The sequence below is a fragment of the Xyrauchen texanus genome, chromosome 4 (genome assembly GCF_025860055.1).
Source record: "Xyrauchen texanus isolate HMW12.3.18 chromosome 4, RBS_HiC_50CHRs, whole genome shotgun sequence".
Taxonomy (NCBI): Eukaryota; Metazoa; Chordata; class Actinopteri; order Cypriniformes; family Catostomidae; genus Xyrauchen; species Xyrauchen texanus.
The window spans coordinates 30,844,756-30,859,348 of NC_068279.1; the positions used below are offsets into that span (position 1 = coordinate 30,844,756).

Below are 14,593 nucleotides of genomic sequence, written 5' to 3' on the forward strand. Positions count from 1 at the left end.
ACAATCTGATCAGTTTGCTTTAAGCAATATGGTGAGGTTTCTTGCACTTATTTATGCTGATATGTGTGTGTGTGTGTGTGTGTGTGTGTGTGTGTGTGTGTGTGTGCGCGCAAGTTACATTTTTACTACTTTCTTTACCTCTCCAGTGGACCTGATGCCATCCAGTAAGTTGTGTTGAGGCAGTACAGTACCAGATGTTTGAGCTCGTGGAAAGTGCGTTTCAGATACGTTATCGATGCGGGGACGCTTGGCCTCCAGAGTCTCCTGCTCCTGTTGAGCTGAGATGCCATGAAACTGCTGTTCATAGCCGTGCCTGCGCTCTGGCGGCCTGTATAAGACCAGAGAAATGTTAATTACACCACAATTATTATATTTCAAAGGCATTAGTATATCATACTTAAACTAAGCCAACATGAAACATGATGACACAATTAATTGAATTTATGTAATATGACATTTCATAGTAAACAAGATTTATGGAAATACATTATTTTTGGAAGCAGGATATAATGTGTAATTTATTCAATAAATCACTTTAACCATATACATATGATTTTATAGGATGGTTGTGAAACATGCAAGGCTGTGGTATAATTGGTTATTAATGTTCAGATATTTTTTTCCTTTAGAACAAGTGGCACTGCTGACAGGGTTCTACACAAACATTTTGGTTTAAGAGTGCTCGCACTTAGTGGCACAATCAGAGGTCAGTTTTTTTAAAGACTGTTACGTGTAATTGTTAAAATGGTCACAATACAATATACATATGCACAAGCAGGAATATGCAAATTAACTACCAAAGATGCCTTTCTGCATCCATAATTGCAGATAAGGAATAAAAAAGGGTTTCTAGGAAAACGTGCATTAGACAGATATCTCATTATTTTGCACGAGCGCCGCGTTTTACGACATTAGTCAAACTTTCATTATTCAAAACCATGTCTGTCATTTTAACAGATAAAAAAACAAGCAAGAAACATTGCATAAACCATCTTTGTGGTATAGCTGCCTATACTGTTTGCTCGTGAGATAGCGACAGACAGAGAGCGCTCGCAGCCTTGTGAGTGAAAAAACAGCACTTTTAAATGGAAAAATAACTAATGCGACTCTTTTACGAGTAGTTTGCATATTGGGAAGTTTTTATTCTGATGGTACGCTACAATCTAATTTAATAATTGTGGGTGTCAGATTAGATGTGACATACCCGTGCGACCAAATTTTCCAAATTCGCACGAAGTAATTTTCACTCACAAATCTGCAAGAAATGCTTGCACTTTAGAGCCCGGTGATGACGAGTGCCTTTCAGGGTAAATTTTGTTGTCATGTAGTTTTTAATAAAGCAAAATGAAAGGAGCAAATCATAATGTATCAAGGCAGAGAGGAGAGCGGGAGTGTCACCTCTCGGTCCCAGGGTGAAATTCTGATAGTAGTGAAGGTCTACGGCGCTGTTGGTCCTGCAGTGGCATTCGGTAATCTTGAACCGTGAACTCCTAAACACACAGAGATGTACATCAGATAGGAGACACTGACCAAAACATAAACACAAGGGTCCCATGGATAAGTGCTCAGATGCCTTGAAGACATAAGAAAGTAAGAGTAAAAAGAAAGAGTAACGGCGGGTGTGTATGTGAGTGAGAAGAAGAGAAAGAGAGACAGAGATAGAGATACAAATGAAAACTTATTATAAGTCAGAGAAAAAGCAACATCTCCACTCCAGTCAGTAAAACACATTAACATGCAGCCATCCCCACTGAAGAACACATACACCCATGCACATCTCTGTACCCACAGAAACACATAAGCCTGTTTTACATTCTAGTAAATCATGCAGCTATAAAAAAAGCACAAAGCAGTCTCGCTACTATAGATATAACATTCATCATCAGCCTCAACTCATCATTCCGTTAGAAAACCACAGACATCAGCAGCACAGGTCTGAGAACTGCTCAACCAAAGCTGCCATGTGTGACTCAATACTCTCTAGCTACAGAGCAATTCAGCACATTTTAAAAAAATAAATTCTAAAGCAGCAATAAAGTAAATAAATAAAATCAGTAGTAGTAGTCAGTCACAATTAACTTCAAAATTGACAAGCCTGTATCATGTCCACCTGAAATCAATCAGAAATCAATCTTAGTGACATACAGATGCAAAGCAATGCCTCCAAAGGGATAATTGATAGATATTCAACAAATGAGCTAAATAACCATTTATAGCACAAAACTATCACAGTCCTCCCAATAAAACAGGCCTATGAAATATGCTCTATAACGCTAACACTGCTTACAGCAGTTAGTCTGTCAAGAAAGAGGTGCTTTGATGGCTGTAGTGCTGGTGCTTTAAAGGGGAAGAATTTGAATGAATTTTGAAGGGGATGGACTTTTCCAAGAGGGTTTGGGTGTGTTGACAGCCTATTGTTACTAATAGACTATTATGATGTTTAGCAGAATGTCAGCACAGAACACTAAAACCCTCTTGAAGAAGTTAATTCTCTAAATTCCCTTTAAAAGCAACTTCACTAAAACAATTAAATCTAAATGTTGGGGAAAAACTCTAGATAATCTAGTCACTGTATTATTAGCCAAGCAATGGCTCCAATTATAGTTTCATTTCTCCTGACCGCCAGAAGTGGCGCTTAAGTACTAGTGGATTATCGCAGCGCCAGCTAGATTTTGTAGATATTTCTACAAAGTCACGTAGTGATGTAGGCCGAGCCTCGAGGTTAATAACCAGCGTTCAGCCTCTTTCACTTTCTAACCTGATAGAGACAAGTCGTTATTCTTTGTGTGATCCTGTGCTGTCAAGTGCAGCTTACTACAGCAGGGAAGTATCGTCCCCGCAAGCAGTGGCAGTGCATTCCTAAACCTTTTGGATCCGGAGTGGATTATTTTGTCGCCGTTTGGAGTGATCCATCGTTAACACTTCGTGCTTCTCAGCACTATCTGCGTTTACCACACTCTGGCTAGTGTTTACCACACGGTGTCCCCCGTTAACTTTTTATATATTACCTAAATCTCTATTCCGATTTTTGTGATACGCTGTGCTCCTCGGTGCAATCCAGCAGCCAGTTTTCAGAGTGTGGATACAAAAGGCAAATTCACGTAGCAATCGTATCGAGAACAATTCACTTTCTAAGACAGTTGCTGTCCTTTCTTCTGAGATGTCAGAGCCAAAACGTCTCCTTCAATTGCTTCAGCCTATGGTGCCTGCCACTCCTGTAACTATAACACAGGAGGATGAGGATTGTTCAAATAAAGGAATTGGGGAAGAGCCTCTTAGTCTCCTTTCCTTCACGTCATTCTGACTTGGACGCGCGCTCTACCTTCTCTTTGTAGCCAAGTCGACTGAAGTTTCTTTGTATGGCCATCTCTGCCAAGGTCAGAGAGCAGAGAACTGTGTCTTAGAGGACACAGCCAAAGAGTGAAAAGCGTATTATGGAATGTGCTGAGGATGACTAGTGAGGATGAAGAATAGAGCATGTCAGGGCAGGAACCTGTCCTTGTAAGGTGAAGATAGGAGGTTCAATCATTTAGTTGATTCTTTGTCTTCTGAAAAATGAATGTGCATGATTGTGTTGGATAAATATTCAGTATTTTGGAACTAACCCTTGTAGCTCAAAGTATACTTTGGTGGTTGAAGGGGCTACCCAGGCTTTCTTTGCTTATGCTTTACCACTGAAGTGGACCGATTCATTTTACAGGTGAATTTCCACAGGACGCACAGCTCTTCGGATGACACTTTGACTGTGCTTCAGATGCCGGTTGCTCGTCTAGGGCTGGACAAGTCACCTGCCCAACCAGCCCAGTCAAATGTCTTTAGACAGTTATCAGCTGTAACTTCCTTTGCCATGCCACCGTGCAAACATTTTGAGTTAGAATATTCTAACTCCCTCAAGGGGTCTTGTGTGCCTAAGTGGTGATCAAAGATCGCTCGTACGCTAGTGTCTACGGCTGAAGCAGATTCCATCGGGGTGGGACGCTCTCCAGAAATAGTATGGTGCAGCCCTGGTGGTGTCACCTGACAAGGCCCTACAGGGTATAGTGCCATACCCCAGTGCCCAATGTGGTTGCACAGTCTCGCTGCTGAAAAAGGCGTCCGAACCAGCTGACTATAGAACCCACGCTGAGAATACAATCTGTCAATTACTCCACTACCACCAGTACATTGGAGTCGGCAAACGATGACCCCTCAGTTTCTAAGTTCCTGCAGACAGCTCTTCTCATTATGGGTCATGTGACCCGTGATGTAGGTACTCTTACCACCACACTTCTGGCTGCCCACCGCCAAGTGTGGCTTGCTCAGGCAAAACTGCCTGAGGAGTGCAAGAAGACTCTGCGGGACCTCCCAATCGTTCCTGGGCACCTCTTTGGGCTTAACATTCCAGAACTTCAGGTAAAGATAGTGAAATTGTCTGGAGGTCACTTGCCAGATGACACAGGTGCAGCACAATCCTGCGTTTAAGTTGCTGACAGTTCAAGCTCGCCATTGCTATACAACACCAGAACAATGCACAACAATACCTTTACCGTCAGACTAAGGAGGTGTAATATCTGTTTGCAGCAAATAGGACCTCTCAGTTTCACAGAATAAAAATTGTGCTAGTCCAGTGATTCAGAATCTGTGCTCCACACACAAAGTTGGCAGGCTGAGCCCAAAGTAGGAGTGACCAAGAAACAGTATGGTTACAGAGTCTCCTTAATCACCATTGTGTCCATTCTCCCTGCAAGTAATAAGCTTTATGCCCAAAGTATACTCGATTTTGATGCAAACAATCAGCGTCTGCGTAGTCGAACGCGTGCCTGTCAAATAAGATTTTTTTGGTGCATGCTTGCTACAATTGCTAGGAGATGCCAGACAATTTCTCTTCAAAAGTTTAGACCCATAAATATGTCTTTATATTCCTTCAGACTCAAGTTATATAAATGCAAGTACCTCCAGACCTCTGTTTGCTTTATAGGATGGTTGTGAAACATGTTAGGCTGTGGTATATTTGGGCTTAAGGGAACAATGGGTCTTAGGAAAATATATTTTTGTATTTCTGATTGCCAATTGTATCAAGCTTGAAAAAAAAAATTTTATACTGAATTTTATAAAAACTTTTATAAAAAAAAACTTTTATACTTTTATACTGGGGCAACATATTTTTTGTGAGAAGGTTTAGCATTGGGAAGACCCAGTAGATAAAGGGGCAAAGGTTACTGGAAAAAATGCCAACTTATGCCAAAACGTTTGAGACAGCAAGCAAGATGGGTGTAACAAATTAGGATAATGCTTATTAAAAAAATCTAATTTCAAACCATTTTGGTGTTTCATAATAGAGCTGGGCAATACAGCTAAAACATTTATCACGGTATAATGTTTCATATAATTCGGTATTGATAATTATTGATACATTTTAATAACCTTTTTTAAACATACACCAGTAGAAAAAACATTTGAATTTAACCACTGTATTTGTAATTTACCCACTCTATTAATGCAAACAAAAAATTAACTAAATTAACTAAAATGTTAACATATTTTCTTTCTTATATGTTATATGAAGATTAAATACACAAGTGTTAAAGAACCTATAGAATTTAATAAATAAAATGTTTGAAATATTGTTTGGAGGATTTCTCATAAGGCATTGTTGCCGAGTACCTCTCCATCATGGACTGCTTCTGGGTTGTTTGTTGAGGTGAGGTAGATGAAGGTCGTGGTGGACTACATGCTGCATATTCCAAAGGGTGGAAGCGGTTAAAGTGATGAAATAATTAGTTGTTTGTGTTTCCGTACTTGGCCGGGATGTTTTTTTTCTCCCAAAGCTTACACACAACGGTGTTCTGATGTTGGCTTACAAACAACGGCGTTCTGATGTTGGTCAGACGTAAAGAAACCAAAAAAGGCCACACTGTCGAGCTGACATGTCTTATTTTGTATTCATAACCTCCTCATCGCCGGCAGGCACGGCACTCGTGTGCACATGTGTTCGTGTGTTCTGATGTCACATGGCAATAGCACAACCGGACCCTACAGCAACGCAACTTGTTATTGGCTGTTTTCTTGTCACTCGTAGCACGCTCCTTTATCAAGCCATATGATCCAGGGACGGTGCATGCTTGAGGGTTGCTCATGCAACCAAACTTCATGTCTATTTACATTTAAATTAAACTATAAAGTGTTATATCGAAAATGTTTTATATCGTTATATCTATAAAGGTGCACCGTCAGGTATAGGTAAATACCGATACAGTTTTAATCGCCCAATCCTAACATTTCACGGATTCTATAAATTAATTAATTTCCTTTGATTAGTCAATGTGAGCCCAACTAGAACATTCTTCACATCAATGAGAGGGTATTTTTATGGGGGGCCTTTAGCTCTTGCAAAAAGGGGGCTTTACACATCAAACACCCTCTTTTACTTATAAAATAGTTATTGCAAATATTTTTATTTAACAAAGCTGAAAATGACAATTAGAATTGTCTCAAAATAAATGTGATAATTTCAGGGATTCTCATTATCCACATATTTTTCAACACTTTAAGAATCAAAATCAACCTTCAGACATTATTTAGATGTTTTGGGGCCGTTAGCCCCACTGTACCCAACATTGTTAATTGCAGGGAAGGCTTTACTTCAGTTGGAAATATTTCACTATATGACAACTGGCCAAGAAAGACATGTTTAGGTCAGAGCTCTGCAGCAAAACCCAATATGTAACAGATCCGATGAATGTGGTTTGTTTTTTTGGAGGTGCAGGTGGTACTAACCGATGGGTGGCGTGTGGAGCTGAAGGAGTACTGCACTGAGTGTGGTGGGTAACGGCTCTGCTCGCTGCTGAAGGACCCCTGGCTGGGGGGGAAGCCTGAACTGGACATGCTGCGGTTGTCTGGTCTGGTGGTGTGCCAGCGGATCAGACTGGGCCTGAAGCACTGCTACTTAATCACGGGATCAACATGACTGTGCTGCCAGACCACCTGAGAAAGGGCATGAGAAAAAACACCAGATCACTGTCAAGAGCCAAAGATTCTGGAGTCTCTGGTACAAACTCATTCCATGACGGAGCACGTTTTAAAAAGTTCTCGGTTCTTAATGTGCGACCAATTGGCAGCCATTTCTGTTGATGAAACATGCTTTGTTTCACATGATCGCTATGCAATGTTCCCTTTAGTTTTCCAGAAAAAGTACTGGCTTACTAAAACCAACAAAAGGAGTTAAAAAAAAATTATCAAGCCTGAGAGATTTTAAATGATGACAATGTTGACACAAAGCACATAAAAGAAAACAATGGCACCATGTGGTATTTTCTTTTCAAGAATCACTCAATGCTCCATGGCCCTGCTTTTCTGCTGTTGTTTTTAGGGCTTTGTGTACAAAAGCTTCACACTCAAACCAAGGATTCAGTAATGGAGTCCTAAATCTCTGATCACCCTCCAACTACATACAAGATCTTAAGTGTAAAAGACACTATTTTGGATACAGGCTCAGTTAGCGCAACTCACCGCACCAAACTGCCCCATAGTGCATTTAAAAATGCATAGTCCACATAATAAATGAATAGGACTGCACGATAATGGTGAAATTGATAATAATAGAGGTCAACTGATTAATCGGTCGATTTTTTGCATTTTTTAACATAATCGGCAAATATCCAATTATATCAAGCCGATTATTAGGCAGGCGCATCTGTGGCAGCCTAGTGTTGTTGTGGAACACGTGTTCGACGCACACTGCCCCTAGAGTCATTTTCCAGCAGAGTGAGCAGACCTCATCTAGTGTCTAAGGAGCTAAGTTCCTTGGAGGAAATGTAAGGATTAAATTCGTACAACTCCTTTATATTTAATTAAAAACTTTTGATATGTTACTGCCAACTTCAAGAAAAAACGCGTAATGTATAAAATACATTTATTACTGCTATAAACAGAAAGTTAATTTATCTCGCCAGCCATTTCTATGTATAATAATATGAACCATTTGTCTGTGATGCAATTTAGCTATTCACAGTCAGAGAGCGAGAGAGCGAGAGAGAGAGAGAGAGAGAGAGAGATCTCTATCCCGTGGTGCTACAGCGAGCACAACACGAGCCCTACTTAATGAGTGACAGAATGAAACATTCAAACGTAGCCTGGTTACACTTTAGATCTGTGATATTAGTCTGATTTTATTTTAGATTTATTCACCTTCCAAAGATTATGAAAATAATATTTATACATAAGCTGCATTCTGTCTAGCACAACTTCCTTCCCTTCACAACGGTGCACTGACATTTCTCCCTAAAACTCAAACTTAACGTCAGAATCAGCATGATCGGTGATTGTTGTAAAATGCAGTCTAGATACTGTTGCTAAATTGCGGGACGCGTTTAATAATAAAAAGAGCGCAAGAGATATCGTTCCCAAGGCGGCGCGCGCTCCGAAACAGACCGCAACGAGACAAGCAAAGTATAGGCTACTTTGGGTTTCATGTGCGCATATAAACGATCAACTATACACAAAAATATGTCAAAACGACCAGCTTGGAGATTCACTTAAACACAGTTTATGTCTTAAATGGACGTAGACTGGAAATAGTTGGGAGAAAATATGGTGCATCAGGAGCCTATTAGATCTGAACTCGGTCTTAAAGGGGAAGCAGTCTAATAAACATGCTGACGATTGAGCCACTGCGAATCAAACAACAAAAGGCAAAGAGAAAATCACTTACAGCTCTTGAATGAATAACTACTGCATTAATAAGCATTAATCTATTAATCATTTATCTATGATAAACTATGCAGTGTTATTTTACAATTGATTTACTTTATATCTTTTTAGACCACACCTGAACAGTAATGTTAGTAGACCTTCCTGAAATTAAATAATTGTGCCTATATAATGTTTATCTTTGTGTAATTGTTTATCTTTGTTTAATATATATAACAAAAAGAACTGTTAAGAATACCGTTGAAGTACCGGATCGATAAGCACTATCGGTAAGAGTAGTAATACCATTAAAACCTTAACGATACCCATCCCTAGTTATGCCTGTGCTTCTCTTGGATGCTCTGAATATTGGATTATGTGTCTGGATTGCCCCTTAATTAAAGCTGCATTTGGATCTCAACCTTCCTGTCTCGGAGCAGTTCGTAACACCTGCTTAGTTTATTTAGTATATTTGTTATACATTATTTATACAATATGTATAAACATGTATAATGTATAACATTATACATTTTTAATTTTAAGTGTATGGTTTGGTCAAGTGTTCAATAAATGTATTTGTTGAGAAATTTTGTCTATCTTAAGTTATTTGTGTTACATTTTATCTTTCAAATAAAAGGTTCAAATAACAGGTTAAAAACAAGCACATATCGGCCAAAATAAATCGGCCATTGGCCGACCCGGATTTCAAAAGATCGGCATCGGCATGAAAAAACTCATATCGGTCGACCTCTAGATAATAAAGGTTATTTTGCAAAATTTTAATCATGATTATTAATCATGATCATTCTGTCATATGAAAACTTTAAGTTGCCACTGCTTAGATCTCAACTCTAAAAGAAACAAAAACCTAAAATTACTTTAAACAGTAGCTCTCATGTTGAGCAAGTTGTTCAAACTACAAACTAGAAAATCCTTTTGACCAAAATTAAGTCATGCTTTGCCCATTCATTACTGCTAATAGAAACAGTTACTCTGTCAGGTGTTTACACTTGCATACTCTTTCAAAATCCATTCTTTAAATTATTTCAATAATATATATATGCTAATAGTAATATATTTCTGTAATAATTGAGCATGCAGAATTGGTATTCAGTCTCATGAGTTTATTTTAAAGGATTGTTTTATTTTCATTTATTTAATTATTTTATAAAGCCTTTTATTTTGAAGACAGTGTGGTTTTTCTGTGTGTTACCAGCAGCGGTGCCAGTGTGACAACAGCTTTGTGCTCCTGATGTGATGGTTTATCCATAGACGCAGCCTATACTAATGAAAATGAACAACAGTTTTCAACTTTACCTGGCTGATCACTTGTGCTCGCTAGCACATTAATATCACAAACAGTTGTTTAATTAACCGTGAGAGGTGATTTAAATCTGATTAATTGTGCAACTAAGAGTACTTGGACTGAATGATTCAGAAACAAAAATTATGGATAATTGACATGTTTCTCAGTTGAACAGGAGGATCAGAATGATACTGCGTGACTCTATAATCTAATGGAAACATGGATCCGTGCTTTTGCTGACTCTTGATGTAATGTCCATTGAAAGAACACAACACCTTTTGACCTGTGCTGGTGATAATTACACCAGGCAAGGAGACATAAAATGCAATGACAGAAGTTGCTCTCAAAAGCTTCGGGGTTTACTGATTACACCAATCTTTTGACAACTGATTTGAATAAAGACTAAAACCATTAGACAATTTTTACCTCACAATCAAATAACTGGATCCAATATTGACGTTCTTAAACGGATCGGGTATCGGTCCGATGAGCCCAATCCAAATCCAATACTGTGTGTTAGTCATGTTCGTTGCGGTCAAGCTCAGAAAATTATATAAAAGAACCATAAAAACACAATTAAAGTAGTTCATATGCATTTTATTCAAAGCCACTTGAAGATGTGCGATAGCTCTGTGAATCACAAAAGGCTGTGTTTAATAAGTAAATATATAAAATCCATGCGCAGCTCCTACGCGTCAGTAAATGCCGTTGCTCTGTTTACACACACACACTATTTTTAGCCTTTACGTAGTGTGTAATATTGGAACGCTACTCAAATATCTCAGATGTAGATGCTCAATAGTTCGGTTCACTGCATTTAGAACGGCACTGGAGGAGCATTTTACCAGAATTTGAATAAGAAACAAATTAAACTACTGTGAACTTGGCTTCAAACAGACACGTACAAGACTTCCTGGATAGTTCATAATGTAAAAATAAAAGCGTGAGGGTTTAAAGGTTAAAGGTGCATGGTTGAGATATATTACTATATATATATATATTACTTTTAAATATAGTATTATTTGTTTACAAACAATAATAATATTGAAGTTGAGTGAGATCCAAAAAATAACTGTGTGAATGAAAAGGGAGCTGATATCTTACAACTAAATTAACAAAAAAGAGAATCATAACCCTAACTGAATCCTTTGAAGTCCAGATACAAGTTGAAAATATTTCGCAAAAAAAGAAAAAAGAAAACGGCTTCTTTTCCTGATAACTTATACTGAAATTACTGTTCATTTTGCTGATACATTATCCAGTATACTAGTTAATAATAAAGGGTTTCTTAATGGTTTCAATAGTGAATGATGTTTGCGTACCGGCTACCCTGAAATATAGAGGAATACCCCACTTGGACATCTATATTCCACTGAGAAAGCTGACCTTCGGAAAGCTGTAAGCATCTCTGATTGGGTGTGGCAACAGGTGATCACTCTTGCTCGCTCGCTCACCTACGGCACTCGGCCTGTGGCCGAATCACAGCAGTGCTGACGTAGGGCCATATCGCACTCTTGCTTGTGTGATATTGATTGCTTAAATACAACAGTTCAATGAAAAAATATTAGGAAAAAACGCATTTATGCATGGAACTACTTTATTACGTGACCAATCAGAATCTGCCGTAGCTGGTTCAGAGACATGCCCTGAGCAGCGCAGCAAAATGAAATAATTTATCATTATATATCATTACTAATAGATGCAGTACACTTGAAGCATGTAACCGAACAAAGCAATAATTAGCAATCTATCTGAATCATTATGGTAAAAAGGAGCAGTGTATGTTAGATTTTCCCATATATAGCCTATCTATATGATTTCAAATTAAGCACCCATTACATAGCCAATCCTTTTTTACAGGTAAAAAGAAAGGACACTGTTCATCAACATGCGCACACCAAGGCCAGTTATGGTCTTAAGCCTGTGTGTATACATCCATGAGGGACAAAGTTGAGCTACAATCACACCGTGTACAACTGGGAATATTACAGCTGTCTTTTATATCAGTCTCTAAGTAGTTAACCTGTAACGTTCATTTGGCACGTGCAACAAACGTGGAGCTGATCGATCAGAAGTGCCATTAAGACAAGCGCTGTGAATTATTTTTCTCTTCCTTATTCAACCTTTGGTGGATTTACATTTACATTTATGCATTTGGCAGACGCTTTTATCCAAAGCGACTTACAGAGCAATTATTACAGGGACAATCCCCCCGGAACAACCTGGAGTTAAGTGCCTTGCTCAAGGACACAATGGTGGTGGCTGTGGGGTTCGAACCAACAACCTTCTGATTAACAGCCCTGTGCTTTAGCCACTAGGCCACCACCACTCCGATACAACATATTTAACTATAGCTTTTACAATGTTTTTATGTAAAATCTTGATTTTTCGATTTAAAAAAATAAGTGTCAAAATGCACATTCAAATCTGAAAAACCGCCCAGCCCTAGTTAAGGGCATATTTGCCTTTTACATTTGACATGTCATGCTTCAGTATATGGTCAAAGACCTCTGTCCCGTCTAGCATGAGAGTCTGTTTGTATAGCTAAATCAGTCTCCATGACTGGAGCTGGCTGGGTGCACTTCAGTTCAGTGTGTGCAAATACGATTTTCCATACACATTTCCAAATGGTTATCTGTCAGAGCATGAGAAAGAACACGGCGTAATCAGGAGGAGATACAGCAGACCCATTGTTTGATATGAACACACTTTACTTTCATTCCCTTTTGTCCCTCTTTCCACACTTTCATCCAGAGGCATTTCCAGCATTGAAGGACATCCGGGGCTTAGCCCAGACAATTTTATTTTCACACTAGCAACCACTTCTCTGTAGTTCAAAGCTGGTGAGAGGGTATTCTTTGAGTTCTGCTCTTGCTGGGCCTGTTTCTACAGTTCCTAAATCTTCCACTCTAGTTCTATCCTCAACATCCTCTCTCCTCCCTGAATCATCTGTGATGCAAAAGAACAGATACAGCACATAACTTATTGCAAATCAGCTTCAAATAACTAATTCATCAAGTGCTACATATGTCAAATTGTAGACCAATACCATTGAAGAAAATGTATTGGCAAGAGCAGATCAGTGGGATTGCCCTAAGATCTATCATGATTCTTGAATTTTCATGTACATTACAATCAAGTCATCACAAAAGATTTATATTATAGTGAGTAAAATGAAGTAAAAAAAAAAAAATTTTATATAAATAATTTACATTTTTTTACATAAATAGTCAAAATGATGTATAAGATCCTAAGTTAAAGCAATACATGAATGACTTTAGTCTAAGTTCATTGACACACCATGGCATCGAATTGTATATAATTCTCCATGTTCATCTGTCAAAATCCTTTCATTAGGTTCATTGGGATAAACAATGTTTCACTTTTAACTTTCTCTAAAGTAAAGTGACTGATTAATTGTTACCAGTTTCCATGCCTGATTCTGGCACATCTTTGCTACCCTCAAAGTGTCTATTTACAACAAACTAATATCACAAAACAAGTCACACATACATTTTACGCTAATGCTTATTGGTTATCCTTAGAGAAAATAACACCTGATAAACAAGAAAATTATGCTCCAAACTGGACTCGAACCGCGGTCTCCAGCGTGAGAGGCAGATGCGCTAACCACGAGGCTACAGGTTACAACATGTGATATCAGTCAGTAGCAGACGTCTTGAGGTTTAGCCTACTGTGGGTGAAAGCCAGCCAGATGATGATCTTTAGACTTTAAGGACAAAAACAAATGCGAATTCTTACCCACTGACTTCTTTCGGAAATTTTAGAAGCCTCATTTGCTTCATTTTTGCTGTCTTGCCTGCTAACTGCTGTTAACTCGCCACTAAGTAAAGTAAGTTGATGTCAGCTCCTCCCCTACCTGCTGCATATTCAACAGAGAGGAAGAAACGGAGTCGCCCATAGGCTACCGACAGAAAAGGAACTTATTCTATAGGCTAGATTATGCCTATGTCTGTTTTTACAGGCTGTATGCAGTATGTGCAAAGCCAAAGCACAATGAAATAAGGCAACTTATGATTTCGGAGGTTTACATAGGCTATTGTCCGGTTTCATATTTGTCAGTCAACTATTCAAAATACATTCGGGGCTACACTCAAAACATTCGGGGCTGAAGCCCCGGCAAAATCGGCTGCCGCCGCCTCTGCTTTCATCAGCTTCAAAACCTTCCACTTTATCTTATTGTTTCCATTCTAGCCATTAATTTAGCTGTCAACCCCCCAAAAAAAAACAAGTTTCAGTCTAAATGAATTAGGGCTGCACCTAACGATTATTATTTTTTTTATCGATTTATCTAACGATTATTTTTTCCAATTATTCCAACGACTAATTTGCCAATTTTATTATTATTACTTGATTAATATAACAATTAATTAACCCAAAATAAATATAAAAAACCTTCATTAATATTTCAATATTTTATTAAATATCTTCTCTTAAACAAATGTACAAGAAACAAAGTGTGCACTGCAGGGCATTATTCTGCAACAAAAATAGCCCCGTCTTAACTGGTAATCTCCATTTTACAGTTCAACAATAATTTTATTTTGGAGAGATTTTGTTGGACTGCTAAACTCAAGGTTGCACAATGTTTTGATATTC

At 38.4% G+C, this 14,593-nt stretch overlaps 1 protein-coding gene across 8 annotated transcripts in view; it reads right to left on the minus strand.

Annotated features, from left to right (window-relative positions):
• LOC127635135 (nuclear receptor corepressor 1-like) overlaps positions 1 to 14,593 on the minus strand; it is a 119,103-nt gene that overhangs the window by 88,294 nt on the left and 16,216 nt on the right. For all 8 annotated transcript variants that reach the window (XM_052114945.1, XM_052114981.1, XM_052114970.1 and 5 more), the window contains exons 2-4: positions 6,757 to 6,963; positions 1,399 to 1,490; positions 139 to 328 (exon numbers count right to left, since the gene is read on the minus strand). In XM_052114945.1, the coding sequence (XP_051970905.1) occupies positions 139 to 328; positions 1,399 to 1,490; positions 6,757 to 6,864 (390 nt within the window). In that variant the 5' untranslated portion in view covers positions 6,865 to 6,963. The remainder of the gene's footprint in view (positions 1 to 138; positions 329 to 1,398; positions 1,491 to 6,756; positions 6,964 to 14,593) is intronic.